This window comes from Tupaia chinensis, unplaced genomic scaffold (genome assembly GCF_000334495.1).
Source record: "Tupaia chinensis unplaced genomic scaffold, TupChi_1.0 Scaffold000627_1, whole genome shotgun sequence".
NCBI lineage: Eukaryota > Metazoa > Chordata > Mammalia > Scandentia > Tupaiidae > Tupaia > Tupaia belangeri.
In genome coordinates, this window is record NW_006160147.1 from 8,689,102 (window position 1) to 8,716,105 (window position 27,004).

The 27,004-nt window shown below is 45.0% G+C and overlaps 1 protein-coding gene and 1 non-coding gene across 3 annotated transcripts in view; one reads left to right on the forward strand and one right to left on the reverse strand.

Moving 5' to 3' along the window:
* The window catches only part of HHAT (hedgehog acyltransferase), a 204,951-nt gene that overhangs the window by 841 nt on the left and 177,106 nt on the right, over window positions 1-27,004 (forward strand). The window contains exons 2-3 of one of the 2 annotated variants that reach the window (XM_006159340.3): window positions 5,183-5,316; window positions 15,501-15,568. In XM_006159340.3, coding sequence (XP_006159402.1) covers window positions 5,226-5,316; window positions 15,501-15,568 — 159 coding nt within the window. In that variant the 5' untranslated portion in view covers window positions 5,183-5,225. Of the gene's footprint in view, window positions 1-5,182; window positions 5,317-7,494; window positions 7,627-15,500; window positions 15,569-27,004 lie in introns of those variants that run through there. The other variant, XM_006159339.2, reaches the window with a different exon arrangement.
* Window positions 25,026-25,141, reverse strand: LOC114009813 (U5 spliceosomal RNA). Its single transcript, XR_003551209.1, has one exon. It is a non-coding gene; the product is annotated as a U5 spliceosomal RNA (small nuclear RNA).

The window sequence follows — 27,004 nt, forward strand, 5'->3', positions numbered from 1 at the left end:
ATAAATAAAATAAATAAAATAAATTTTAAAATCCTGTAAATTAACTTTTCTCCCAATCCAGTGGATCTCTTCCAATCTACTCTTTTTGAGTTTAGAGAAATGTTTCCTTTTAATATTGTGTGGGTAAAAGAATAAAATGTAAGGGGTCAGCAGGTGGCATGGTAGTTAAAGGTGCTGGATTCCCACATGGCCAACTGTGGTTTGAATCCTGGACCTGGCAACTTGCTTTCTCCTTTCTCTCTCTCTCTGGTCAAATTTAAACAAATAATAATAATAATAAATGGAATTAAATAATTCTTTTAAAAATGTAAGACTTCTTTAGTGGGATTTGCAGAGAAATGTAATATGGGAAAAGACAATGAGTTGGGACATGATTTTTCTGGAGAAAATCATGTGATTTATATTCTGCAAAATAGGCTGCTGTTCCATCTGTTTGGGGCTTGGAAGAGAGCAGGATTCTCCTGGATGTTACTATTGCCCTCGTATTTCATTTTCCTCAAAGCCGTTGCCATCGCTGTGGGCATGTGCTCCTTTTGCTTTTAGTGCTTCGTGGTTTCCAGAGTGCTCGTTTCTTTCTAAATTTAGAGCCATTTCAATATTACTCAGCCTTTATGTCAGCATAACCGCTGACATTCCCTTGAGAGGTCCAAGGCGAATTGGTGTGGTTTAGTTTGCCTTCTGCCATAAATCTTTTAAAGAGTGTACATCGTTAGATGTCTTATATGTATTTTTATTACATTTAACTGGTTTTCAAATTTTCTTTAAGAGTATCTAAAATTATATATAATTTGAGGTCTTTTATATTCAAATAGCTTTCCTGAAAGATGGATTTGAGCATTTATTTTGAACAAAATGAGTCTGGGGCATTCTGTAAGACAGGTGGCTGAGGGGAGACTGGAGTTAGACTTGGTGGTTATGACTCAGCTTTGCTTCTTACCAGCTGTGTGATTTTGGGCAGGTCTAGCCTTTCTGGACCATAGTTTCCTCTTGTGTTAAATAAGAATACCAAAAGTATCAAGGGACTTGAAACAGTTCATGGGAAAAAGGAATTAAAGAACAAGTTTATTTCAGCACATAAAGTTTTTGAAATCTATGCATAATTTTTGTCCTAATATGCATTTCCAGGAACTGTTTGAAGACCATTGGTACAGCCCTCAAGGACTTCATGTGACGATGAAATGAGATACATGAAAAGTGCCTTTAAAAAAAACCCATGTTATTATTTATTAGTTTATTTATTTAAATTTGACCAGAGAGAGAGAGGGAAAGTGAGAAAGCAAACTGCCAGGTGCAGGACTTGAACCATGATTGGCCATGTGGGAGTTCAGCATCTCAACCACCACACCACCTGCTGGCCCTGTAAAATGCATTTTTCAGCATAGGTAATCTAAATAGTACTTATTATAGGACAGCTATTACTAAACTACAAGAAAACTCAGTAGAGAAACATCTCAGTTTAGGACATTAAGCAGATAGCTTGTTGAAGTGATGCCAGTGATTCTGGCCCCAAGGATTGTTAGCTTGTTAGCTTATGGCCAAAGTTGCTGTTTTCAAGTCCTCTGTGCAGGTGAATGTTTAGTTACAGCCTGTATAGTGCTTGATAGTAACATTTAGGAGCAGAGAAAATTTAAAATGGAAGTGTTGGAATCTATTTGTTGCATGCATCAGAAATAAAGATACTTTCTGGGTTCGACAGGTGGTGTGATGGTTAAGGGCGCTGAACTCCCACATGGCTGACCATGGTTCAAGTCCCAGACCTGGTGGCTCTCTCTCTCTCTCTCTCTCTCTCATTTTGTCCCTCTGTGTTCACATTTAAATAAAGAAAGAAAGAAAGGAAGAAAGAAAGAAAGAAAGTTAAATAAAAATAATTCTTTAACAACAACAAAAAGAAGTAAAGATACTTTTAAATGACGTTGGAAATGGCTGGGGAAAAACACTTTATGGTAGGAAGAGTGAGTGACAGAGGGAGTGAGGTCTACCCTCAACAGGGTCTCATCTTCATGTGTGAGCCCCTTCCCCTGGCCCTCTAGCTAGCCAGGATGTTGGCTTCCAGGGACTTGGAACCCAAGCCCGTGGTTGGCCATGTGGCTCCAGCACCGTAGGTCATCATGCTGCCTGTACCGCTGAGGCTGGGCTGAGACAGTAGTTGTCTTAGTGATTTTTTTTGTTGCGAACAATAATACCTGAGCCTGGGTGATTTTATAAAAAGGACAGAAGTTTATTTACGAACTTGTGGTGGCTGGAAAGTCCAAAGCCCTAGGCCTATAGGCTGGCCGATGGAAGCACAGAGGACGCCAGGCGTGCGCAGGGAGAGCAAGCTCCCGACCCATCTGTCTTTTAGAACAACCGGCTCGTGAGAACTAACCCCTTTTCATGGGGCTAGACTTCATGGGGTCTGGCGAGACAGCACTCACCTATTCATGAGACTGTCACCCCCACGATGCAATCACGGTGAACCAATCACCACTTACTAGGCCTCAGCCTGGGACACTGTGAAGGAATGAAGTTTTCACATAATATCTTTTAATACAGTGGATACAATCAAGTTCCAACATGAACATTTCCGGAGGATACATTTAAACCACAGCAGAGAGATTTTTGATACAATCTTGCTGGCGTCATTCTCCTACCCTAACCTCCCAATTAGCTAGGTTTACAGGCATGTGCAGCCGTGCCCGGCCTGGTCACATTGGCCTGGAAAACCAAACCTGGGCTTCGCATGCAGCTAATGGACCTTCAAGTGGTGGCACTATTTATGTGCCACCATGGCTGGGCCAAAACAGACTTCCTAGTTCCCCGAGAGTTTAACTCTGTAATGCAGGAAAGTTGTCCCAGATGGAATATCCTTGAAAAAGCTTCTACAGAGCAAGGCTTCTGGAACTTTCATTTAATCTATGAGATTATTTAGGTTCAAATTTCAGCAGCACTTTTAGGAGTTCCGTTCTTCTTAGTCACAAATTCTTACAGAGAAGAGGATGTCAACCAGTGTAACACCAATGTCCCTTGACAGGTGGGAGGTTATAAAACCAAGAAGTTAGAATTCACTTTGTACTGAAAGGACACTACTCCAGAAAAGAGTCTTAAGTTATTCTAGGAAATGCCAGGTATTTAAAGATAAAATGGGAGTAAAATATATGAATTGCAGGGAATCTGAGAGAGTATTTTGAAGTACTAGGGCTTAGAAAGATTTATAGTTTGTTTTTAAAGTTTTTTTCTTTTTGTATTTTAGTTATTTTTAAGTTTGCTATAGGGCACGTGTGCTCACCAGAGGGAGGGAGAGAGTGAGGGAGAGAGAGACAGAGAGAGAGAGAGAAAGTGAGAAAGCAAGCCACCAGGTTCAAGACTCAAACTGGAGGCAACCATGTGGGAGTCCAGCACCTTAACCACCACACCACCTTCTGGCCCCGAGGTTTGTGATTTAAAGCAGGATCTTGTTCCTTCTCGATCTCTTACGTTCTAGAGAAACCCAGGCCACACTTTCTAGTGACTTTTAGGTAAGGACCAGAGGCAGTGCATGTGGAGGACCACAGACTTCTAACCTCATAGTTTATGAAAGCCCAAGTTTATTTCTCTTCCTGCTCTGCTGCCAATATCCTGAAGAAAGGAGTTTGTGTGTGGCAGATTCAGAGCCAGGCTCTAAGGAAGAGAAACTCTTTGAGTAGTGCCAGAAGCCCCTCCATTGGCATTAATGGGGCTGACCATGGCAGAGGGGAGGGCCAGAAGCCCTGGTGGTCCAAAGACCTAGATTCGAGCCCTGGCTTATTTATTTTTTATACAAATAAAAATGGTAGCATGGTGGGTAAGGCGCTGGACTCCCCCTTGGCTGCCTGTGGATTGAGTCTCAGACCTGGTGGCTTGCTTTCTTACTTTCCCTCTCTCCCTCTCTCTGGTGAGTGTACATGCCCTATAGCAAATTAAAAATAGTAATGATGATAGATAAAATTAAATAATTCTTTTAAAAAAATTGTATGTTTGGCATGGTGGTTAAAGGGACTGGGTGTCCGACTTTGTGGTTCAAGTCCTGGACCTGGCAGCTTGGCTGCATGTCTGTGTGTGCCCAACATCCTGAAAGGAGGATGGGGGAGAAGAGATCCTTCCCGGGGGGTGCTTTCTCTCTCTCTCTGTCTCTGGCAAGTACATGCATCGCTATAGCAAAATTAACCAAAGAAGTATGTATTTATGGTGTACAAATGTTTTGATATACATTGTGAAATGATGAAATCCATTAATGATAATTAACAGATACATCATCTTATCTACTTATTGTTTTATAGTGAGAACATTTACTATCTGCTCTCTTAGCAATTTTTAAGTATAGAAAACATTATTCAAAGCCAGCTGGTGGCATGGAGGTTGAGGCGATTATATCCCATGTGGATGACTGTGAGGTTCGAGTCTTGGACCCAGAAGCTTGAGGGCGTATGTGTGTTAATGCCCCAAATGCTGAGAGGAGAGTGGAGGAGGAGGGATTGCTGTGAGGCAGACCCCCCTGGGGGAGCACTTTTTCACATTCCCCTTCTCACTTGCTGTCACTGTCTCTCTTTGGAGAGTGTACATTTCCTATAGCAAAATATTTTTCTAAATGTTATTGGGACCAGCAGATGGTGTAATGGTTACGTAGCTGGAGTCACATGAAGTTCGAGTCCCAGAGCTGGCATCTTAAAACTCATGCCAGGTGTGTGTGTGTGCATGTGCCCAAGATCCGGAGAGGAGAACAGAAGAGGGGGTATCGTGGAATGGCCATCCCCCTGGGGTGGGAAGAGGAGGGAGATTTCTTGCTCTCTGTCTCTCTGTTTCTCCAGAGAGTGAATGTACCCTATAGCAAAAATCTCTCTCTCAAAAAAAAAACAAAACTAAAAAAACCAAAAAAGCTATTTTGGGGCCACACGGGCCCACATGGAGAAGGTCCTGCATTCGTGTGCCAGGACTTCCCTGAGCGAGGAGTGTGCACGTGTGTGTCTGTGTCCCATCCGTGCAGGCAGGGTGTGTATGTGTGCATGTTTGAGATGCAGGGTGGGGTAAGGTCACTGGGAGGAAGAGATTTGACTGGGGTAAGGTCTATGACACCTTCAACAGCAATGGGTCTCTGGGAGTGCGAGCAAATTGAATTGATATTAAGATTTAAGATAGAGCTCTCTTGTGTCGGACCCATTGCTTAATATTTTGTCTCTTCTCTTCTCAGAGCTCTCACTTGTGGGCATCGGGGAGCTGCGTGACGAGGAGCAATGCTTCCCCGATGGGAACTGTCTCTTTACCTGCTTGCTTCACTAGGCTTCCACTTCTATTCTTTCTATGAAGTTTACAAAGTCTCCAGAGGTAAGGTCCTAAGCTTCTCTGCTCTATCAAAAACAAAGCTCCTATCAAAAAAGGACCAGAAGTAGACATTTCGGGAAGGTGGTCCAATATGGTCTAGCCTGGATTATGAGTGAATGAGTGCCTCACATGTTCAGGTAGGTCGTGGGACACTAATCTAGCACAGTACCACAACCTGAACCCTAACATCTTTTTATTATTTATTTATTAATTTATTTATTTTTACCAGAGGTCATATGTACTCTCCAGAAAAAGACAAAGACAGAGAAAGACAAAGACAGAGAGAGAGAGAGACAGAGAGAGAGAGAGAAAGTGAGAAAGCAAGCCACCAGGTTCAAGACTCAAACTGGAGGCAACCATGTGGGAGTCCAGCACCTTAACCACCACACCACCTTCTGGCCCCGAGGTTTGTGATTTAAAGCAGGATCTTGTTCCTTCTCGATCTCTTACGTTCTAGAGAAACCCAGGCCACACTTTCTAGTGACTTTTAGGTAAGGACCAGAGGCAGTGCATGTGGAGGACCACAGACTTCTAACCTCATAGTTTATGAAAGCCCAAGTTTATTTCTCTTCCTGCTCTGCTGCCAATATCCTGAAGAAAGGAGTTTGTGTGTGGCAGATTCAGAGCCAGGCTCTAAGGAAGAGAAACTCTTTGAGTAGTGCCAGAAGCCCCTCCATTGGCATTAATGGGGCTGACCATGGCAGAGGGGAGGGCCAGAAGCCCTGGTGGTCCAAAGACCTAGATTCGAGCCCTGGCTTATTTATTTTTTATACAAATAAAAATGGTAGCATGGTGGGTAAGGCGCTGGACTCCCCCTTGGCTGCCTGTGGATTGAGTCTCAGACCTGGTGGCTTGCTTTCTTACTTTCCCTCTCTCCCTCTCTCTGGTGAGTGTACATGCCCTATAGCAAATTAAAAATAGTAATGATGATAGATAAAATTAAATAATTCTTTTAAAAAAATTGTATGTTTGGCATGGTGGTTAAAGGGACTGGGTGTCCGACTTTGTGGTTCAAGTCCTGGACCTGGCAGCTTGGCTGCATGTCTGTGTGTGCCCAACATCCTGAAAGGAGGATGGGGGAGAAGAGATCCTTCCCGGGGGGTGCTTTCTCTCTCTCTCTGTCTCTGGCAAGTACATGCATCGCTATAGCAAAATTAACCAAAGAAGTATGTATTTATGGTGTACAAATGTTTTGATATACATTGTGAAATGATGAAATCCATTAATGATAATTAACAGATACATCATCTTATCTACTTATTGTTTTATAGTGAGAACATTTACTATCTGCTCTCTTAGCAATTTTTAAGTATAGAAAACATTATTCAAAGCCAGCTGGTGGCATGGAGGTTGAGGCGATTATATCCCATGTGGATGACTGTGAGGTTCGAGTCTTGGACCCAGAAGCTTGAGGGCGTATGTGTGTTAATGCCCCAAATGCTGAGAGGAGAGTGGAGGAGGAGGGATTGCTGTGAGGCAGACCCCCCTGGGGGAGCACTTTTTCACATTCCCCTTCTCACTTGCTGTCACTGTCTCTCTTTGGAGAGTGTACATTTCCTATAGCAAAATATTTTTCTAAATGTTATTGGGACCAGCAGATGGTGTAATGGTTACGTAGCTGGAGTCACATGAAGTTCGAGTCCCAGAGCTGGCATCTTAAAACTCATGCCAGGTGTGTGTGTGTGCATGTGCCCAAGATCCGGAGAGGAGAACAGAAGAGGGGGTATCGTGGAATGGCCATCCCCCTGGGGTGGGAAGAGGAGGGAGATTTCTTGCTCTCTGTCTCTCTGTTTCTCCAGAGAGTGAATGTACCCTATAGCAAAAATCTCTCTCTCAAAAAAAAAACAAAACTAAAAAAACCAAAAAAGCTATTTTGGGGCCACACGGGCCCACATGGAGAAGGTCCTGCATTCGTGTGCCAGGACTTCCCTGAGCGAGGAGTGTGCACGTGTGTGTCTGTGTCCCATCCGTGCAGGCAGGGTGTGTATGTGTGCATGTTTGAGATGCAGGGTGGGGTAAGGTCACTGGGAGGAAGAGATTTGACTGGGGTAAGGTCTATGACACCTTCAACAGCAATGGGTCTCTGGGAGTGCGAGCAAATTGAATTGATATTAAGATTTAAGATAGAGCTCTCTTGTGTCGGACCCATTGCTTAATATTTTGTCTCTTCTCTTCTCAGAGCTCTCACTTGTGGGCATCGGGGAGCTGCGTGACGAGGAGCAATGCTTCCCCGATGGGAACTGTCTCTTTACCTGCTTGCTTCACTAGGCTTCCACTTCTATTCTTTCTATGAAGTTTACAAAGTCTCCAGAGGTAAGGTCCTAAGCTTCTCTGCTCTATCAAAAACAAAGCTCCTATCAAAAAAGGACCAGAAGTAGACATTTCGGGAAGGTGGTCCAATATGGTCAGAATAACTTGGGCCTAGAATTGCTCCCCCGGAACAGGGTCAGGACATTGAACTCCACCTCCAGCCTCAACCAGCCCTGAGTCCTAGGCACACGCATACCTGGTGTACTCGGGGAGGCCTTGGTCTAGAGTGGAACTTCCCCTGTGGGTCAGCCTCGAAGCGCTGCTATGCAGTCTGTTACAGTGTTTTAAAGTCTGCATCTGTCTCATTTCCCCTGTCTTAAAAAATTCCCAAAGATTTTGTTTATTTAGTAAATTTATTCTCTTTTTCAAAGAACAAGTTCTTAGATCTATTTATAAATTTTCCCTTTTTTCTGTTTTCAGTAAAGATCCTTTTCTTTTTCTTTTTTTTTGTTTTTGCCTTCATTATTACTATATAGTTTATTTAAACCAAACTACGATAATACAGAGAAGAGACTGAGGTGGCAGCAGCCCCAGGATCTTCGCGGATTACAGATGCAAAGTCGTCCGAGGAACAGTCCTTGGACCCACACTCAGTAACAGACAAGTCAGCTGCATAAATACAGAGAACACAAGACACAAGACGTTTCACAGCTTTTCCCTTTGCGTTTCCATTTTAAACATATGTATAATTTTACATTTCAAATGACTACTCCACATATTTTCTGCCAACAGCTAAGAATGTAATGATGGCCCCATCCTCCTTACATTAGCGGACATTGGCTTGCAACACGGAATGTTTTGGAATAGCAAACAAACCCATAACACGTAACATACAAAAACTTCCTTAAAAATCAGATTAATACAATGTTCTTCACGTGATATGAAGAGGTGGAAAAACAAGACCTTGGCGGTGCTTTAGATGTATGGTATCTTGAGGTCTTAAAAGTTCCATTCCCTTCCTCAAAGGGAAACCATCATTTTAACTAATGGAAAAAAGAAAGGAACATCTTGATGTCCTGCCTGGAGGAAGAACACTACCCTGACAGTGCTTCGGTCCTTCCATGTAATAAGTACAACAGGTAGCAGAGCAAATGTCACAAGGATTGATTTGGCTTTTATTTCTAGGCTTATAACAAAAAAATATGCTTCTTTGTGTGGTGTTGGCCTGTTGGTGTTAGTCTTTGGGGCCTGGACACCCACCGCTGGTTCCTTCCATTCCAGGCCCCTCGAGTAGGCTTCACTGCCGGCTGCCTGCATGCTATTTCCCTGGGGGAAGAATTCTTGTCTTCACCTTGAATGCAGTCGGATTCTGGCTTAGTTACATGCTCATGTGTTCCGGAAGGACATACGAGGTGAAGATTATTTTCCGAGGAGCAGCAGCTACCCTTTGCAGGCTCACGCACACATTCTTTGATGCTGCCCCTATCTTCCTGACGTTGTGAATTCGTGTCCTTTATATAAATGGAACGGTGCTTGCCATTGATTGGCGTTTTCATTTCACAGGTTCTATTTTCATTTCCTTAATCGTCAGTGATCTGTAGTTAATGTTTCTTTAAACACATTCATAATACCAGGGAGCCCTGATACTTAAAGAACCTTTGGATTTTACGTGCAGAGTATTGGTTTGAATTGCCACCCCCAGTTCCTTTGTTTTTATGCAGCAGATGTTCTCATAGTGGGCCACAGCTATAGTTGAACACATTCCCCTTCTACCTTTGGTTTACTCCTATACATGCCTGTGGGCTTCGTAATGACTAATCTGTTGATGAGAAAGGGTCTAGCCGGATAGGAACATACTTTTTGTTGGGGGGAGGAGGGTTTGTGCTCGTGCATTGACTTGCTAGAGGTAGACAGAAGGAAAGTAAGAAATGACTCCCTATGGGGTGAATGGGCATCTGTTCTCCTTCATTCTCCTCTTGGGATTTTGGGCATGCACACACGCGTGTACCTGGTGTGATTTCCAAGCCATCTGGTCCAGGACTTGAACCATGGTTGGTGACCATATGGGAGTCCAGCACCTTAACCACCATGCCACCTGCTGGCCCCCAAAAATCTGTTTTCTTAGTGCTTTTAATAAATGTCTTGGAGAAGAAGGGATTTCAACATGGCTAGCCCCCCTGGGAGGATGATTTCTTACCCAGCTCCCTGCCCTCGTTTCCGCGTCTCTGTCATGCACATGCATACTACAGCAAAGACTAAAACGAAATAAATAAACTTCACACAATGACTTGGGACAGGGCCTGGGCTGGACAGCATTGGACGGCCATCCCTTGCATCAAACTCCCCAGCTGTGCCCCACACCAGCATGCAGTGCTTTGTGCTCCCTTTTGGCTAGAGTTTCCATTTCAATCTGGAGCTGCTTCCACCTCTGCAGCTGCACTAAGGAGTCCATATAAGTTGTAGACCTGGTGATTGCCTGGTAGGTCCCAGAATTCTTGGATGAGTAGCAGGTGAGCAGCCCGATGTGGGAGGCTGGAAAGCCATTCATGCAGTTTATTGTTCGGCATTTGTTTACATACACGCTTTGCTTTTGCTTGTGTTCTTTCTTTTCTTATTTATTTGTTTTTAAAGTTTATTTATTTATTCCTTACATGATCATGAGAGAGACAGACAGACGGGTGTCTCCAACAGGGTCTCCACCCATGATCCACTCCTAGTCTTAGTCAGCTTGGGGGACAGGCACGCATGCTCACATACCCTGTGTGCTCAGGGAGGTCTCAGGTGGTGAACTCGGGACCTTTCCCATATTGGCCCCATTGTGTGATTGCTGTGCTACTGCCAGGCCCCCGCTTAGGTTATTTCTAATGCACTTTTTCATTCCCTGAGTGGGAATTGGGAGAAGAGAAAAGGAGTCCCCCACATCTCAAGAGTGTCATGGAAAACCAATACCTGTCACCCATTCTGTATGATACGCTGCATATGAACATTTGGGAGCTGCTCTCTGTTAAATTCTCTCATCATTAGAAGCCATGTTTCTGCCCCCCTCTCATTTACTCCTGCAGTATGTTGTACCCACCAGCTTCCTGGGGAATGAAGAATCAGTAGGAGCTGATTGGAGTCTTCTGAAAGCATAGAAACAGCAGGATACCTGCGCCATGGTTGGGTGTGCTATTCCCTGACAGTGGCTTGTATCAGACGAGGGTGTGTGTGTGTGTGTGTGTGTGTGTTTCCTGCTCCCTAATTATTGCCTTCTAATTATCCCCTCCATAATTAAATTCCCATTAAAATTTGGGGTGAAAGGATAGGTTAGTTAGAGGTTTCCAGTAAATGGTTTACTACCACAGCTCATTGCCAGCCATTAAAATGCAAATCTCACCGGGTGGGTAGGATGGGCTTTGATGGATCTTTTTGTGGGGGTAGAATCAACAGTTAACGTAGTCTTTTGGGTTATCAGCAGATATGGCTTCATTGCTATGCTCTCGGGCAGTTTTGCACACTTCTGCATTCTGGGAAATGGAACCGGGACACTAGAGGAAAGAGCTGGGGAGCAGCCTCATGCTTGACTGCATCTGAGTTATGCAAACACCAGTCCTGCCCAGCGGGCGAGGGCATGGGCTGCCCAGAATGTGTCATCTGAGAGATCCTGGGGTCCCGGCCCTTCTGAGTGGAAAGATCTCCTGCTACTGGTCTCAGGGTCTGCTCTCTGTATCAATCAGCCGAATTCTGCAGCTGAGAATTTTCAGCTCACTTAAGACTATCTGAAGGTGGTGATGTCTAAAGGGGTCATCAAAGCATTTAAGTTGGAATTTAAGATGTGTGTTCTATAGTACTTTTTTCTGTCAAGAAATCAGACAAGGGTGACTGTAGGAATTCTTGAGAACGTGAGGGAGTATTCTTGGTCTGGAGCTAGGTCCAGTATGGTAGCCATCAGCCACGTGTGGCTAGTTGAGCCTGAGATGTGGCTTATCTAACTGCGACATGCCATCAGGATGACATGTACAAGGGATTATGAGGAATTACTAAGAAAAAGGGCATGTAATAGAACTCAGCGATCATTGTTTAGTATTGATTGCATATTAAAATAATATTTTGGCTGTATTGAAAAGAATAAAATAATAAAGTTAACTCCACCTTTGTTTGTTTTTTTTTTTTTGAGAGGTTTTTGCTATAGGGCGTGTGCGTGCGCCAGAAAGACAGAGAGAAACAGAGAGACAGAAAGCGAGAAATCACCCTCCCAAGGGGGGATGGCCACGCTACAATCTGTTCTTTTTCATTCTCCTCTCAGGATCTTGGGCATGCACGCACACGCGCCCGGCGTGAGTTTAAGCCATTGGGTCCCGGACTCAAACCGGGGTCGACTACATGGGAGTCCAGCAACATAGGCATTACGCCAACTGCTGGTCCCTGTGCCACCTTTTTTTTATAGTTATTGAAAACTGTAAAAATGATAATCGTGGGGGCCAGCAAGGGGCCTGGTGGTTTAGGTGCTGGATTCACACATGGCCAACCACAGTTTGAGTCCCAGACCTGGAGGCTTGCTTTCTCACTTTCCCTCTCTCTCTTTTTCTCCCTCTGTCTCTCGCCAGTCAAATAAAAAAAAAAAAACAATAAAAAGAAAATTAAATAAATAATTTTGAAAACTGATCGTTGTGGCTCGTATCGCTCATATTGTGTTCCTGGTGAACAGTGCTGGGCAGGACATCATCCTGATTCTCCTGTCTGCATAGGGTTCCTTCTTCCCACTAGAGGGAGATGTGTCCCGCCTTTTGGAGATCTGGGTTTAGCATGTAAACTTTACAGGTTACGGATGCGTGCACTAATTAGTTATTTTCTTTAGTTATGTAGAGTGCATGCCGGAGGTAAGAGAGAGGGAAAGTGAGCACCTGCCACAGGGTCTGGTCACACTGCAGGCCCTTCTTTCTGTCCTCTCACCCTTTGGATCTTGGGCGCTCATGCACAAGACTGGCATGTTTCGGGTTGACCCATGGCTATGGTTGCCATGTGGGACCCAGTTTCTCACGGATAGCGCATTGCCACTGCGCCATGCAGCTGAGCCTGAATGTGCTCTTGTAAAACAAACAAACAAACAAACAAAAAAACAAAAACAAAAACAAGACAAGGGGAAAAACGGCTCAGGCTTCTGCTTTGTTTCAATTCTGCATCATTCTGGTGTTTCTGGAGGTTGTGTTTTGTGTGAATATGAAACCAGAACAGCAAAGGGAAGAGCCCAGAGAGGTTTCCCACTTTCTTTGTATTGATGGATTCTGAGGTTGCTACAACCTCTTCGTTGCAGTCACTTGTCACTTGTTCATGGATTTGAGTCTGTGCACAATGGCTGCATCCCCCCATCCCATAATAAGTGTGGTCTTGTGTGCAGTCATAATGGAAGGACCTGTGTCCTCCTACAGTCACACACCTGGGTGACATTCTTGGAGCACATGCAGTACAAAGCGTATTTTTGAGCCAGTGCACTGTGCCTTCGCCATCTCTGTTCCTGGGCTAATGGGGCTTGCAGTTTGGTGCAGGGGCATCTGTTTGCACTGGACTCTTGCGAGGCCTACTCTGAAACCAGCGTTGTTTCACGACTAGGTCTTAGTGACATCTGTGTCTCTCCCGGTTTTCCCTCTGGATAGATCCTCTACAATTTCCTGTGTGTGTGTGTCTGTGTGTTTTATACTTTGTTTTTGTTTTGATAAACATTGATTTTTCCCTTCTTGTCTATGTACTCTTTATCCCTTTTGGGGGGAATTGCAGCTGTTCTGATGGCTTTGTCATTACCATTGTAATGAGGACTCCTAGGTCTTTATTTCTACTTTAGGACTTTTTTTTTTGAGCTTCATACACACACACACACACACCTCTGCCTACTGGATACACAGACATCAAAATCAACCCCCACAGCTCTCCTCTCCCTCACGTCACAGTTCTCAGCAGGACAGTAGTGTCTGATCGTTTGCGTGTCTGTTTTCCCCAGTGCATAGGAAGCCCTAGGAGGACGGAATCCACACCAGGCCTGTTCTGTGTCATTCTATGAAATGCTAGCTAATCGTACACTCTCAAAAAGTGTTCAAAGATTTCGATAGATCTTTCATTTTAAATCAGTTGTATTGTTTACTTACAAACATATTTATTATAATTGTACGATTCCATTTTATTATGTTTTATTATCATGATATGTACATTGCAGTTATGGTCACCATAATTTATTTCATTTTTGTTTTAGTTTTTTTAATTGTCAGAAGGCATGTGCACTCGGCGGGGGAGGGGGATCCCCCCATGGGATGTAGTTATACCACAATCCTTTCCTCTGTTTCTCCATCCTGTAAGGGTTCGAGGTGTGTGCGTGTGCATGTGCACACACACGTGCAAGCAAGCAGGACCAGATTTCCAACTGTGGTCAGCCATGTAGCATCTGACTTCCTACATATAGGCCTTAACAACTATGCTAAAGGGCTGGTCTCCAATTTCTTTTTAAAGATTTATTTATTTTATTTATTATTATTATTTTTATTTTGAACAGAGAGAGACAGAGAGAGAGAGAGAGAGAGAGAGGGAAAGTGAGAACGCAAGCTGCCAGGTCCAGGACTTGAACCACAGTCACCTCTACAATTTCCTGTGTGTGTGTGTCTGTGTGTTTTATACTTTGTTTTTGTTTTGATAAACATTGATTTTTCCCTTCTTGTCTATGTACTCTTTATCCCTTTTGGGGGGAATTGCAGCTGTTCTGATGGCTTTGTCATTACCATTGTAATGAGGACTCCTAGGTCTTTATTTCTACTTTAGGACTTTTTTTTTTGAGCTTCATACACACACACACACACACCTCTGCCTACTGGATACACAGACATCAAAATCAACCCCCACAGCTCTCCTCTCCCTCACGTCACAGTTCTCAGCAGGACAGTAGTGTCTGATCGTTTGCGTGTCTGTTTTCCCCAGTGCATAGGAAGCCCTAGGAGGACGGAATCCACACCAGGCCTGTTCTGTGTCATTCTATGAAATGCTAGCTAATCGTACACTCTCAAAAAGTGTTCAAAGATTTCGATAGATCTTTCATTTTAAATCAGTTGTATTGTTTACTTACAAACATATTTATTATAATTGTACGATTCCATTTTATTATGTTTTATTATCATGATATGTACATTGCAGTTATGGTCACCATAATTTATTTCATTTTTGTTTTAGTTTTTTTAATTGTCAGAAGGCATGTGCACTCGGCGGGGGAGGGGGATCCCCCCATGGGATGTAGTTATACCACAATCCTTTCCTCTGTTTCTCCATCCTGTAAGGGTTCGAGGTGTGTGCGTGTGCATGTGCACACACACGTGCAAGCAAGCAGGACCAGATTTCCAACTGTGGTCAGCCATGTAGCATCTGACTTCCTACATATAGGCCTTAACAACTATGCTAAAGGGCTGGTCTCCAATTTCTTTTTAAAGATTTATTTATTTTATTTATTATTATTATTTTTATTTTGAACAGAGAGAGACAGAGAGAGAGAGAGAGAGAGAGAGGGAAAGTGAGAACGCAAGCTGCCAGGTCCAGGACTTGAACCACAGTCAGCCATGTGGGAGTCTAGCACCTTAACCAACAGTCTACCTGTCAGCCCTGGCCCCAGATTTTTAACAGCCTGTCAGAGTGGGGCACCTGCACTAACCCCACCAGTATTTCCTTGTGCTGGAACCTTTTCTCCTTTTGTGACCCTCGTTATGAGCTGAAATGAACGTTTCCATCCGTCCTGCCATGTATTTCCAGGAACTCGGGTCACAGAAAGCTGGAAGGGAAGGTCAAGGAGTTGGCACGTGTCCATGCCTGTAGTGCAGGCCCCCCGCCGCTGTTCCAGGACACATTCCAACCCCTTTTAGTGCTTCTGCTATTCAGCCGATCCAGCGTTGTTTAGATTTGTCACTAACGGAGACCGTTTTTCTTGCCAGAACATGAAGAGGAACTGGACCAAGAATTTGAGCTGGAGACTGATGCTTTATTCGGAGGATTAAAGAAGGTACAAATGGATACATAATAAACCTCAGTTTTCCAACCTGATTTCATTACTTTACATCACTTCATATTTGGGTTAACCTGGGTACAGCACCCAGCACCGACATGGAACCGAGTTCCTGTCACATCGTCCAGCCGCGAGTGTGCCGCTGGAGAAGGTCTTCCCCGTGGTCTTTGCCATCGTGATCCCTGCTCTCTTCTGAAGACACTAGAGATCTGATAACGTAACCATTTTCCGGGTTCAGGGCTTTCAGGACAGGTTTCCCTTTTGTCAAGTTTGGAAAGTGCCTTCCTGACCTGGCCAAATGTGTTAGAATCAAATGGGACCCAGGACACTCCCTGTACCAGCTGTAGGCAGCTGTGAGACCATCTTTCTTCCTATCTCCGTGTCCCTGCCCATCCGGGCTGCCACAGAACATGCTGGAAATTTCTGTCCCCTCTTCTCCCTGGCACTGCCGAGGTGGTGGGCTGGCTCATCTGTCTTCTGTGGCAGCTCTTTTTGCCTGTGTTGGCGGCAGGCAGGGTGGCTATGATTTGGTCACATACCTTGTGTCCTTCTAGGTTGTCAAGTAGCACTTCCGTTCTGGGGTGTGTGGTGGGGAGGTGCCAGACCCTCCTCTTCCAGTTGAGAGCTGCTAGATTATTCTCCCTCCAGAACTCCTTTCCTTTTAAGGCTGGGGTTCTCTTTGTTCCTCCCCTTTCAGTTTCCCAGGACCCCATTTCAGGAGTGACTTTGTGCATAGAAGGTCCCGGGCCCAGCTCTTGGTTTGGGGTTCAGTCAGAGTCAGTTAGAAGCAGTATATTTGTTTTACTAAGAATTTTGATTTTTTTTTTAAAGAATTATTTTATTTGACTTTTTATTTATTTATTTTTATTTTGATCAGAGAAGGACAGAGTGAGAAAGCAAGAGAGAAAGAGAGACTGAGAGAGAGGGGAGGAAAGCGAGAAAGCAAGCCTCTAGGCCTAGGACTCAAACTGTAGTCGGCCACGTGGGAGTCCAGCGCCCTTAACCACCATGCCACCTGCTGGTTCCAGAATTTTGATATGTTTTTAAAATGATATTGAAGCATTTTCTTTTGTTTTATATTTTGATGTTAATTAAGACTATTTTTATCCTAAGTGTAGTATACCAAATATGTTGTGAACTCAGTCAGGTTTTGTGGGCTGGCTTGGGACATAAAGTGATGCTTACATTCTACATGTTGTACACCCTACCTACAAATGAACTTTTGGAAGACAATTCATTTCCAAATTGAGCACCGTCTGAACTGATACTCTTCTATGTTGACAGTTGCAGAGCTTGCTTTATAAATTACCGGATGGCAAAGGGCATGTGAGCATGAGAGAGAGCAGAAAAGAGAGGACCCTTCCGACGGGGCGTGGTCCTGTAGCAGTCGTTTCCTCTCCATCTCTCCATATGCCATCAGGAGTCTGGGCATGGACACCTGGTGTGTTTTTCAGGGGGGCTGGTATCTGGTTTTCTATGCATAGCACTTAACCATTGTGCCTTGAGGCTGTCCTTTGTTTAGAATTTGTAACAGACTTACTCCAGTTTTCATTTTGCTTTGCCAAGTAACCTGTCCCTTTCCCCAGCTTTGGATAAAACCACTATATTGCCTTGATGGTCTGTGTTTGCCAGGACTTGGTAATGTGTCCTGGCCTGAGTAGGGACAAACTTTCATTGCTTTAGTACCAGACAGTTCCATGAAAAGTTAGATGCATCCATTTCTCGATGTATCTATTAAAGTGCACCCTTTCTAGGACTGTTAGGCATGTAAAGTGGGTGGGATTACGCCCATTGCAGAGAAGAGGCCGTTTGGGAAGCTTTCTGTTGCAGCAGAGTTTGAGATATAACAGGATATAGCCCCTGTGAGTGTCGTGGGTCTGTTCTTTGGAACTACAATATCATTGGATCTCTTCCAGCAGGAAGAAAATAAGGTCATCTTTTCCCCCCTGTAGAATGACAATTCAGGCATTTCGGATACTACTGAATAATAAAAGTAAGCAAACCCTTTCAAACCAAGAGACTTTTAGCTGTAGAGAAGCAGTGTGAGGCAGTCCGAGAAACTGAACAGAGGGTAGGCCCCAACATGTTTTAGAGCAACCACAGATTTCTTGCCAAGGGCGGGCTTAGGCCAGCAGTATTTGCTACTTCTAGTCAAAAAAGCTTTGTCCTCACTGGGTTCCTGGCTCCCATCACTCCTCCATGTCTAGCTGCTTGACCCCAGCTAAGGTTCACAGACCTGGAGAGAGGACCTCTTCTAAGCATCGTCATGACAGCCCTTAAATAGGGTTTGGGGCCAGCAGATGGCATGTTGGTTAAGGAGCTGGACTCCCACATGGCCAACCACATTCATGTCCTGGACCTGGTGGCTTGAAAATCATGATGGGTATGTGTCCGAAATTCCAAGAGGAGAATGGATTGTGGTGTGGCCATCTCCCCTGGAGGGGTGTGTGTGTGATTTCTCCCTTTCCCTCTCACTGTCTCTCTCTGTCTCTCTCCAGCAAACATGTGCACTCTATGGTAAAAACCTTAAAAAAAAAATAGGGATCAGGACAAACCCTACCTTCAATGGAAAAGTTCATGAGGAACAGATATAAACTCTACTGTGCCGTCTGTCCATCCCTCTGTCCAAGTGACTCTCCATCCATCTACCCCAGCTCCTGAGCACCTCTCTCTTCCTCATCTTTCTACATCTCATTACCTGGCAATGAAGTGGCCGGCTGGGAGTCCTGGAATCCAGAGAGGAAATGCTGAGTCCTGGTGCAGTCCTACAGAGGAAGGACACTGGTACTGAGTCCTTGGATTCTGGGCCCTCCTCATGGAGTATTTCCCTTCTCAGGAGCTATCAGAAGTGGCCACTCCTGTTCAAACCCCAATCAAAAGACAATATAAGGGAGCCAGGTGGTGCAGCCAGATCCCCATGGTAGAGGTGCTGGGTTGGCATCCATGTACCTCCTTGAGCATCCCAGCATGCACGTACATGCCCACAGTCTGGGCAAGCTGAGACTGGGTGTAGATTGTGGTGTGAAGACCCCAGTGGGGACACTGGCGTCTCTTCTCTGTCTCTCTCTCATGGAAGAAATAAGCAAAATTAAAAAAAAATAATAAAAGCAAACTAAAAGAAGATATTAGGTATGAATTGAGACCATGAACTTCAGAAGAAAGTTCATGCTCTCTGACCAGCCCCGTCCCCGAAGGTTAGTCAACAGCCAGGTTGACACCCTTGGCACTGTTGCTGTTTTGGACAGAGTGTCCTCTGTGGTGTAGGAGCTGCTCCGTGGTTGTGGGAGGCTCCGCAGAATCTAGTAGTTGCTAGCAGTATTCTCTACGCCAGCTCTTGGCGGTCAGGAATGTCTGCCATTGCCCAAGTCACCCACCTCTGAGAACAGCCGGGCACAGGATCACTGAAGGGTGTTGTCCTCACTACTGTGGGATGCTGATTCGCCATTCTTCCCTCAGCTCCTCCTGTTTCCTCGTTGGGATTGTGGCTCACCCCCACCCTTGCTCACACTCCAGAGCTCAGCCGTGTCTCCCTGTTATGAAGGCACTGCCTGAACCTGGGCTGGGCTTAGTACTCATAGTTCTGCCCAGCTCCTTACCCCATTCGTAACTTCAGCTTTTCATGAGTGTGTTTCTGGGCTCAAGTCCTTTTCTTAAAAAATTATTTTTCCTTTATTTATGATAGAATAAGTGAGGGCATAGGCTGGAACAAGGAAGCGAGGGAGAGGTACCCTCCTCAGGGTCTGGACATGCCACAATCCCTTCTGTCCTTCATCCTGTTGGATCTGGGGTCCTCGTGCATGCGCCCAGAGTGTTTCACCATGGGACTCCCAGCACTGCTGTCCAGCACACCACTGCCTGCCCTACCACCTGCTGGGCCTCAAGTCCAGGCTGAGTGCGGGACAGAGGTGGGCTAGCACATACGGTTCCCATTCCAGGGTCTCCTAGTGGGGACAGGCCAACAGCGAGTACATAAATAAACATAATTGCCACAGCCTGAGCCAAGTGAAGTGAAGGAAGTGAGGAGGGCGACATGATAGTTGTGCTTTGGATTCTATTGTGTAAGGATACATTTACACAGCTATAAACGTAATGATACATTTATTTGTACATTTTTATTGTGTATTCCGCATCTCAGACTGTGAGTCACACAAAGGTGGAGCTGGGATTTTAATCGTTGGTGTGTCCTCAATTCCTAGAATAGAGTTAGGTGAGTATTTTATCAAATTTAACTGCAGGAAAGAGGGAAGAACACCATGCCAGATTGCAACATCAAAATAAAATACATCCATCCTAGGTGCATCTGGGTAGACATGTCAGGAAATGCTAAGTGGGGCAATGCTTAGAGTCAGCGCAGGGAGAGATCATGAGGGCATAAGCAAGGTTACCTTCAGCTGAGCTGAGAATGGGTAGAACACGGCCAGATCATCAGTTTATGAGATGCTATTCCAGTAGGGGTCGCTATGATTAGAAAAGGGATAGACATGAGCCAACTTGTGACCTAGTGGTTAAGGGAAGCCAGATCCCACATGGTCAGTCAGACAGTTCAAATCCTGGCCCTGATGGCTTGAAGAAACATGCCAGGTGGTTGTGCAGGCATGCCCCAGTTCCCTACAGGATAGAGAGATGGCAGAGAAGGGATTGTGGCATGACCATGCCCCGTTGGGTGGTGCTTTCTGGCTCCTCCTTTCTCTCGGCATCTGTCTCTCTCTGTCAAGTGCACACACCCTCTGGCAATTGGAGAGAAGGGATGGAGGATGGAAGGTTAACAGTGGCACAGCAGTGAAATGAGTAATTCTCCAAGGCAATTTCACAAGGGAAGGTTCCTGGTTCAAGTCCAGAGACCTTCCTGAGTGTATGTTTTCCCTTAACTTAGGGCAGGTGAGGGCGGATCACAGCCTTAAAAACTCTACTAGGAGTGGGGCTGGCAGATGGCGTGGTGGTTAAGGTGCCGGATTCCCACATGGCCAACCATGGTTTGAGTCCCGGACCTGGTAGCTTGCTTTCTCACTCCCACCCCCCCAACTCTGTCTCTCTTTGGTCAAATTAAAATAAAGTTAAATAAAATAATTATTTTACAAAAACTCTACTGGTGGGGACTGCCCCCTTCTGTCTCTGTCTTGCTTGTGGAAGAAATACATAAACTTAAAAAAAATAAACGGGCAAAAGAAAAGGGATTAACATATTAGGGAGAGGGTTAGCTTCATGTAGGACATGAAGCTTCATTCAGGACAGTGAGAGGGAGCTGGGCCTGATCACAGTCCTCCGATCTTTGGTAACGTTAGGATGTGCTTTTGAGTCTTGTCATTTCTCTGGTGTGGTGCCGATTTCGCTAGCCAAGACACCAGACGTGGCAGGGGGGTTTGTGTTGGTGCAGCCGCCGAGGCCTGTTCGGGCTCCACATGTTACATATTTACTTCCTGTTTTGCACTGTCTGCTCTTCCGGCGTGGAGGGTTGGACCACCCCTACAGGCTCTAGGGCCTCCTGGGGCTGCTGTGTGCCAGGGGCCTGGGTGTGGCCAGGGGTGGGCCGAGCCCAGCACCTTGCTGGTTCTGGCTGTGACCCGTCCTGGGCCTTCACAGGCCCTCTGTCTTTTATCTTGCTCTCTTGCTAGTCTTTTCTCTAGTGGTGCCGGGGAGTGCCAAAGAAACCAAGGAGACATTTCCGTGCCCGTGTCCCTTGCCTAATGTAGTAATGCATTTTTAGGCAGCAGAGTCTGAATCAAACTGATACAAATGAAATTCTATGTCATTTTAAGCTGTCATTTTTTTTCTTCTTTTTATTTCCGATTCAAGGTGACTGGCATAATGGAAAGAGCACAGGTTTGGGGTTGGGTAGACTTAAGTTCAAGTCTGCTTTATGCTAAATCTTGGAAAATTATCCACCTCCTCTGGACCTCAGTTTTGTCATCTGGAATATGGGAGTGAGAGATTATGGGGAAAGAGGTGATGGATATAAAATTCCCAGTATGAGGGATTTTCAGGAATGACATTTTATAGAAAATGTGCATTATGAAAAACGTATGCATGGATTTCAAAAATTTTTATACCAAAATAAACTTGTCCTTTGATTCTGGTTTTTTCCATGAACATTTTGAAGTTCCCTGGTGCTATATGTGTTCAGTATAGCTTAGATGTGCAAAATGTGTTGGGGCTATTGCTTTTTGTTTTTGTTTTTCTTCCTCAATAGATGCTTATCCCTCTCTCTTTTTCAAAGAAGTATTTATTTGGGACCAGCAGATGGTGTAGTGATTATGTCGTTAGACTCCCATGTAGTTGGCTAGTTTGACTCCCAGACCTGGTGGCTTAAAACTCACAGCGGGCGAGTGTGCATGCATGCCTAAAATACCAAGAGAATGGAGGAGAAGGGATTGCGGCATGGCCATCTCCCCTGGAGGGTGATTTCTTGCTTTCTGTCTCTCTCTCTCTTCAGTGAGCGCACATGCCCTATAGCAAAAATCTCTCTCAAAAAGAAACAAATAGTTATTAATTTAGTACAATTTTTAAAAAATTGATATAGGGCATGTGTACTCATCAGAGAAAGAAAATGAGAAACCAAGCCATCAGGTCTGGGACTTGAACCGCAGTTGGCCATGTGGGAGGTCCAGTGCCTTAACCACCACTCTACCTGCAGGCTCTAAATGCTTATCTTTTTGCTTTAGCATTAGGAATTGCCAGTTTCCTTCTTTGGTGTGGAGTAACCTTCTACAGAGAAACTTGTCCACGTAGGAGGGGATTGCTGCTGAGGCGGACTTGCAAAATCCGAATGTGCTCTGAGGTGTTCCAAGTAGCCCATTATTTGTTTCTTCCTGAGGACAAGGTTTTGAATGTGGGGGCGCACCTGAAAATAAGCAGTTCTTTCTGAAGTAAAGCCAGAGAAGACTTACAGGGCTGTGAGAAGACTTAGCAAGGAAAGGCAGCGATGGAGAGCGAGCAGATCTTCTGTCCACAACCTCAGTCCTCCGTGCGTTGACGTGAAAGCGTCTAGATGGGAATTCTGCCAAGTGCACCAGTCCTTTGTAGTAGGCAGGGACGAAACAAGTCAGCAAAGCCATTTCTGAAAGTCAGTGAAGGCTTCCCAGCCTCCATCCAGCACCGGCAGAAAGGTTGGTCCGCAGCGGATGCCGTTCCACTCCGCCTGCCAGGCTGACCGCCCTTGACTCATCAAGGGGTGGAGTTCTAGTAAATGACAAAAGGTCCTGGGCCATCTAGGGAAGGTCCCTGCAGCGTTGGATTCTGGGATCAAGGGAGTCTTCCCTTTCATTCTTACAGGGATATCAGAGCCTGGGGCGTGGTGGCACCCGCCCTATGGCAAAACAAAACAAAACACAATACAAAACAGGGATATCAGAGCCTGAGGAAAAATGTTAGCCCACCCCATGTTGACCACTGCTCTCTTCATTAGTAAGTTATGTCTTCCTGGGACCAGCAGTTGGAATAATGGCTATCTCGTTGGACTCCCAAGTAGTTAACCACGGTTCGAGTCTCGGATCCGGTAGCTTAAACTCATGCAGGAGCATGTGCATGTGTGCCCAAGATCCCGAGAGGAGAATGGAGGAGAAGCGATTGTGGTGTGGCCATCCCCCCTGGGGGGTGATTTCTCGCTTCCTATCTGTCTGTCTGTCTGTCTCTCTGTCTTTCTGGCAAGTGCAAGGGCCCTATAGCAAATATCTCTCTTAAAAAAAAAGGGAAGAAAGAAAGAAAGAAAGAAAAGATATGTCTTCCTAACTTTGCTTAAGCTACTGAACCTCATGTGCAGCTTTGGGTACTGTACTGGATTATCTGAGTTGTAGCCAAGCTTGGGATGTGGATTTGTGATTGGGATCTCACAAACTCACTCACTCCCTGAGTGTGCATTCCCTGTGTGGGCACGGTCTTTAGGAAGTAGGTTGGGGACCAGCAGTTAGCGTAATGGCTATGTCACTGAATTCCCATGTAGTCGACCACGGTTCGCATCCCGGACCCGGTGGCTTAAAACTCACGCTGGGCACATGTGCGTGCGTGCCCAAGATCCCGAGAGGAGAATGGAGGAGAAGGGATTGCGGCGTGACCATCCCCCCTAGGAGGTGATTTCTCGCTTTCTGTCTCTACGTCTCTCTGTCTGCAGTCTGTCTGGCGAGCGCACGCACCTTATAGGGAAAAAAACCTTTCAAAAAAAAAAAAAAAAGGAAGTAGGTTGGAGTCCATGTGTACACACCTACTGTATGGAAGTGCTCCAGCAGGAGTCAGAGGGAACTGGGCAGGGACGGTGCCAGTAGAGGGTGGGTTGAATAGAGGCTTAGAGCTGCAGTTCAGGGGGAGGGAATGGGGAAAACCTTTCCTTCTCTCCTATGTTCCCTAAAAGTGGTGCCTGTCAGCATTCTTACAAAGGTTATTACCTTTTAAAGTCATGACTTGACAGTTGATGAGTCTCTGTCAAGAGGAAATGAAAAGCAGCAGCAAAGCAAGAGTGAGATCAGGAGGCCCAGAGGAGATGCGAGGGGTGGGGTCTGTGCGGGGAACTGACGGAACCTGTTAGGGATGACAGCAGCGACTGAGGCGTTCAAGGTGGGTGAACATTAATTACTCCATCATCATTTTGCTCCCAGGCTTTATGAAAGCAAATCTCAGATTGAATTCTATCACATATGTGGACATTTATTGAACATTTATTGGGCGAGCATTAGAAGCTAATTTCAGGGCTGACGGGAGACGTGGTAGTTAAGGTGCTGGACTCTCGCGTGGCTGACTGCAGTTCGAGTTCTGGTGGCTCAGTTTCTCGCGTTCCCTTTCTTTGTCTCTCTGGTCAAATTAAAAAATAATCGTATTAGATAAAATAAATAATTTTTTAAGAAAGGAAACCAATGTACACTAACCCTTTCCGTGGAATCAGTGAAGTCTGGTAAGGACTTCACATCTCCACTGTCACCTTGCATTAAAGGTTCTAGTCCAGTTAGATATATTATCCTGAGGGGCATTGTGAGCTTAAGCAACTGGAAATCTCCCCATCTACTGGATGAAAACAGAACCTTTAGGGACATCGCTGAAATGTTTGTATTCTTGAATGCCAATCATACATTGGAAGGAGGAAAATTATTTCCAAATCGTTTCAGCCAGTTCCTGTGTTTTTTTTTTTTTTTCCACATTAATGATGTAATTCAGCAAGTCAGATTTTATTAGGAAAAAGGATATGTTACCTATCAGGACTTGGTGAAGGTGCTGGACTCCCACATGGCCTCCAGCTGTTCGACTCCTACCCTTAGTGACTTGAACATCATGCCAGAACACACTGCTGCTTGGGTGTTCCAGAGGTGCTTTCAGTATCTCTAGAGCACATGCACCCCAGGGCAAATACCTCAAAAGGAAAAACAAAAAGAGCAAGACTTGAGCTTTCTTGCTAGACACAGACTTTCACAGCAGTCTGCCTCACTTATACTAGACAATCCCTAAACACTTCTTCTCTTTGTGACCAATTATTAGCCCTGCCAAAGCAGGGCATCAAAAAATTAGTTACAAACTCAGAATTGTTCCTCTCCACGGAAATCTTTAGTAAAAGGCGAAAGATTTATACGATTTGAAGAGAAACCAGAGTATACCTTCTGCCTTTCTCAATTTGATTCTCTTGGGACTGTAACTCCTAGTTCACTGATGGTGGGTCTTTGTACCCAAAAGCTACTTCTTGTCTCAAGTTCAGACAAGGAATTCTATAAGTAAACTTCTTATAGTTAGAAATGTTGAATTAAAAGAAATATCCTTTAACTTGCAACGATCGTACTGAGTGCAGGGTACTATGGGTATGCAAATGCAAGCTGAGTCGGCACTTTGCAATGACAGAACACCTTGGCATTCACTAGGTGCCTCTGCAGCCACCATTAGGGGGCGACGCAGAGGCCTGGCTGGGTTCTAAGCCCCACACTGTTTCAACTACAGAAACTGTTTTTCCCCCTTTTGGCTGTTGGGACTTTGAGTACTATTTCTTTTCTTTTCCGTAAAATACTTTTATTTTGAAATAATTATATCTTCACAGGAAGTTGCAACCATAGTTCAGAGAAGTTCTGTGCACCGTGGTCGGCTTCCCCCATGGGGACTCTGTCACAATTGCAGTGGCCTCTCAAACCTGGAATGGACATCGATGCAATCCACTGACCTTATTCAATTTTTTCAAAAGAAGTATTTATTTAATTTTTCTTCTTCTCTCTCTCTCTCTCTCTCTTTTTTCTTTTTTTTTAATTTGACCAGAGGCCCATACAGAGAGAGAGAGAGAGGGGGAACGTGAGAAAGCAAGCTGCCAGGTCAGCTATGGGACTAGGACTGTAGTCAGCCACGTGGGAGTCCAGCGCCCCAACCGCCACGCCACCTGCCGGCCCCTCTTGTGGAGATTTCACAGGTCATCTTTTGTGTGTGTGTGTTTAGTTTGTGCTCAGTTTTATCACGTGTAACCTTCTATGCAATAAAGACATAGAACCTGAAAGAACAACTCCTGCGGGGCCGGCAGGTGGTGTGGTGGTTAAGGTCGCTGGACTCCCGGCACCGTTTTATGGTCATACACCCCCCTCTTCCCCCTTCATTCCTAACCCCCTGGAAACCACAGTGTGTGTGTGTGTGTCCATGTGTACAAACAATTATGACACATGACATAATTTTTATGTGTGTGAGAGACCAAAGGGACTTCAAAAAGTTCATGGAAAATGGAATTAAAATACAAATTTGTTTTGGCTCAAGAAACCTGAACACCATAGATACAAATTTGTTTTGGCTCAAGAAAACTGAAAACCATAGTTTGTTTTTTTTTTTTTTTTTTCTTGAAAGAGATTTTTGCTACAGGATGCTTGTGCTCACCAGAGAGACAGAAAGACAGAAAGTGAGAAATCACTCCCCAGGGGGACAGTCACGGTGCAATCCTTTCTCCTCCATTTTCCACTCAGGATCAGGATCTTGGACACACACGCACATGCAGCTGGTGTGAGTTTTAAGCTGCTGGGTCTGGGCCTCGAACTGCAGTCAACTGTGCGGGAGTCCGATGTAACTGTTACGCCGCCTGCTGGTTCCACCATAGTTTTATAATTTTCTGTGAACTCCTCTTTCCCACTATTCAAGATGGCAGGTGAAAAAGCTGTGAAGCAAGATACTAAGGAAAAGAAACCTGAAGCCAGGAAGGTTCATGCCAGTGGCAAGGTTAAAAAGGGTGACCCCGGGACCAGCAGGTGGCGTGGTGGTTAAGGCACTGGGTGCTCCCACATGGCTGACCACGGTTCGAGTCCTGGACCTGGTGGCTTACTCTCTCACCTTCTCTCTCTCTCTCTGTATCTCTCTAGTCAAATTAAAAATGAATGAATGAATGAATAAGTAAAGTTAAATAAATAATTAAAAGAAAAAAAAAAGGGTGATCCCAAGGCTAAAAAGCCCAAGAAGAGGAAGCCCCATTGCAGCTGAAACCCTGTCCTAGTCCGGAGCATG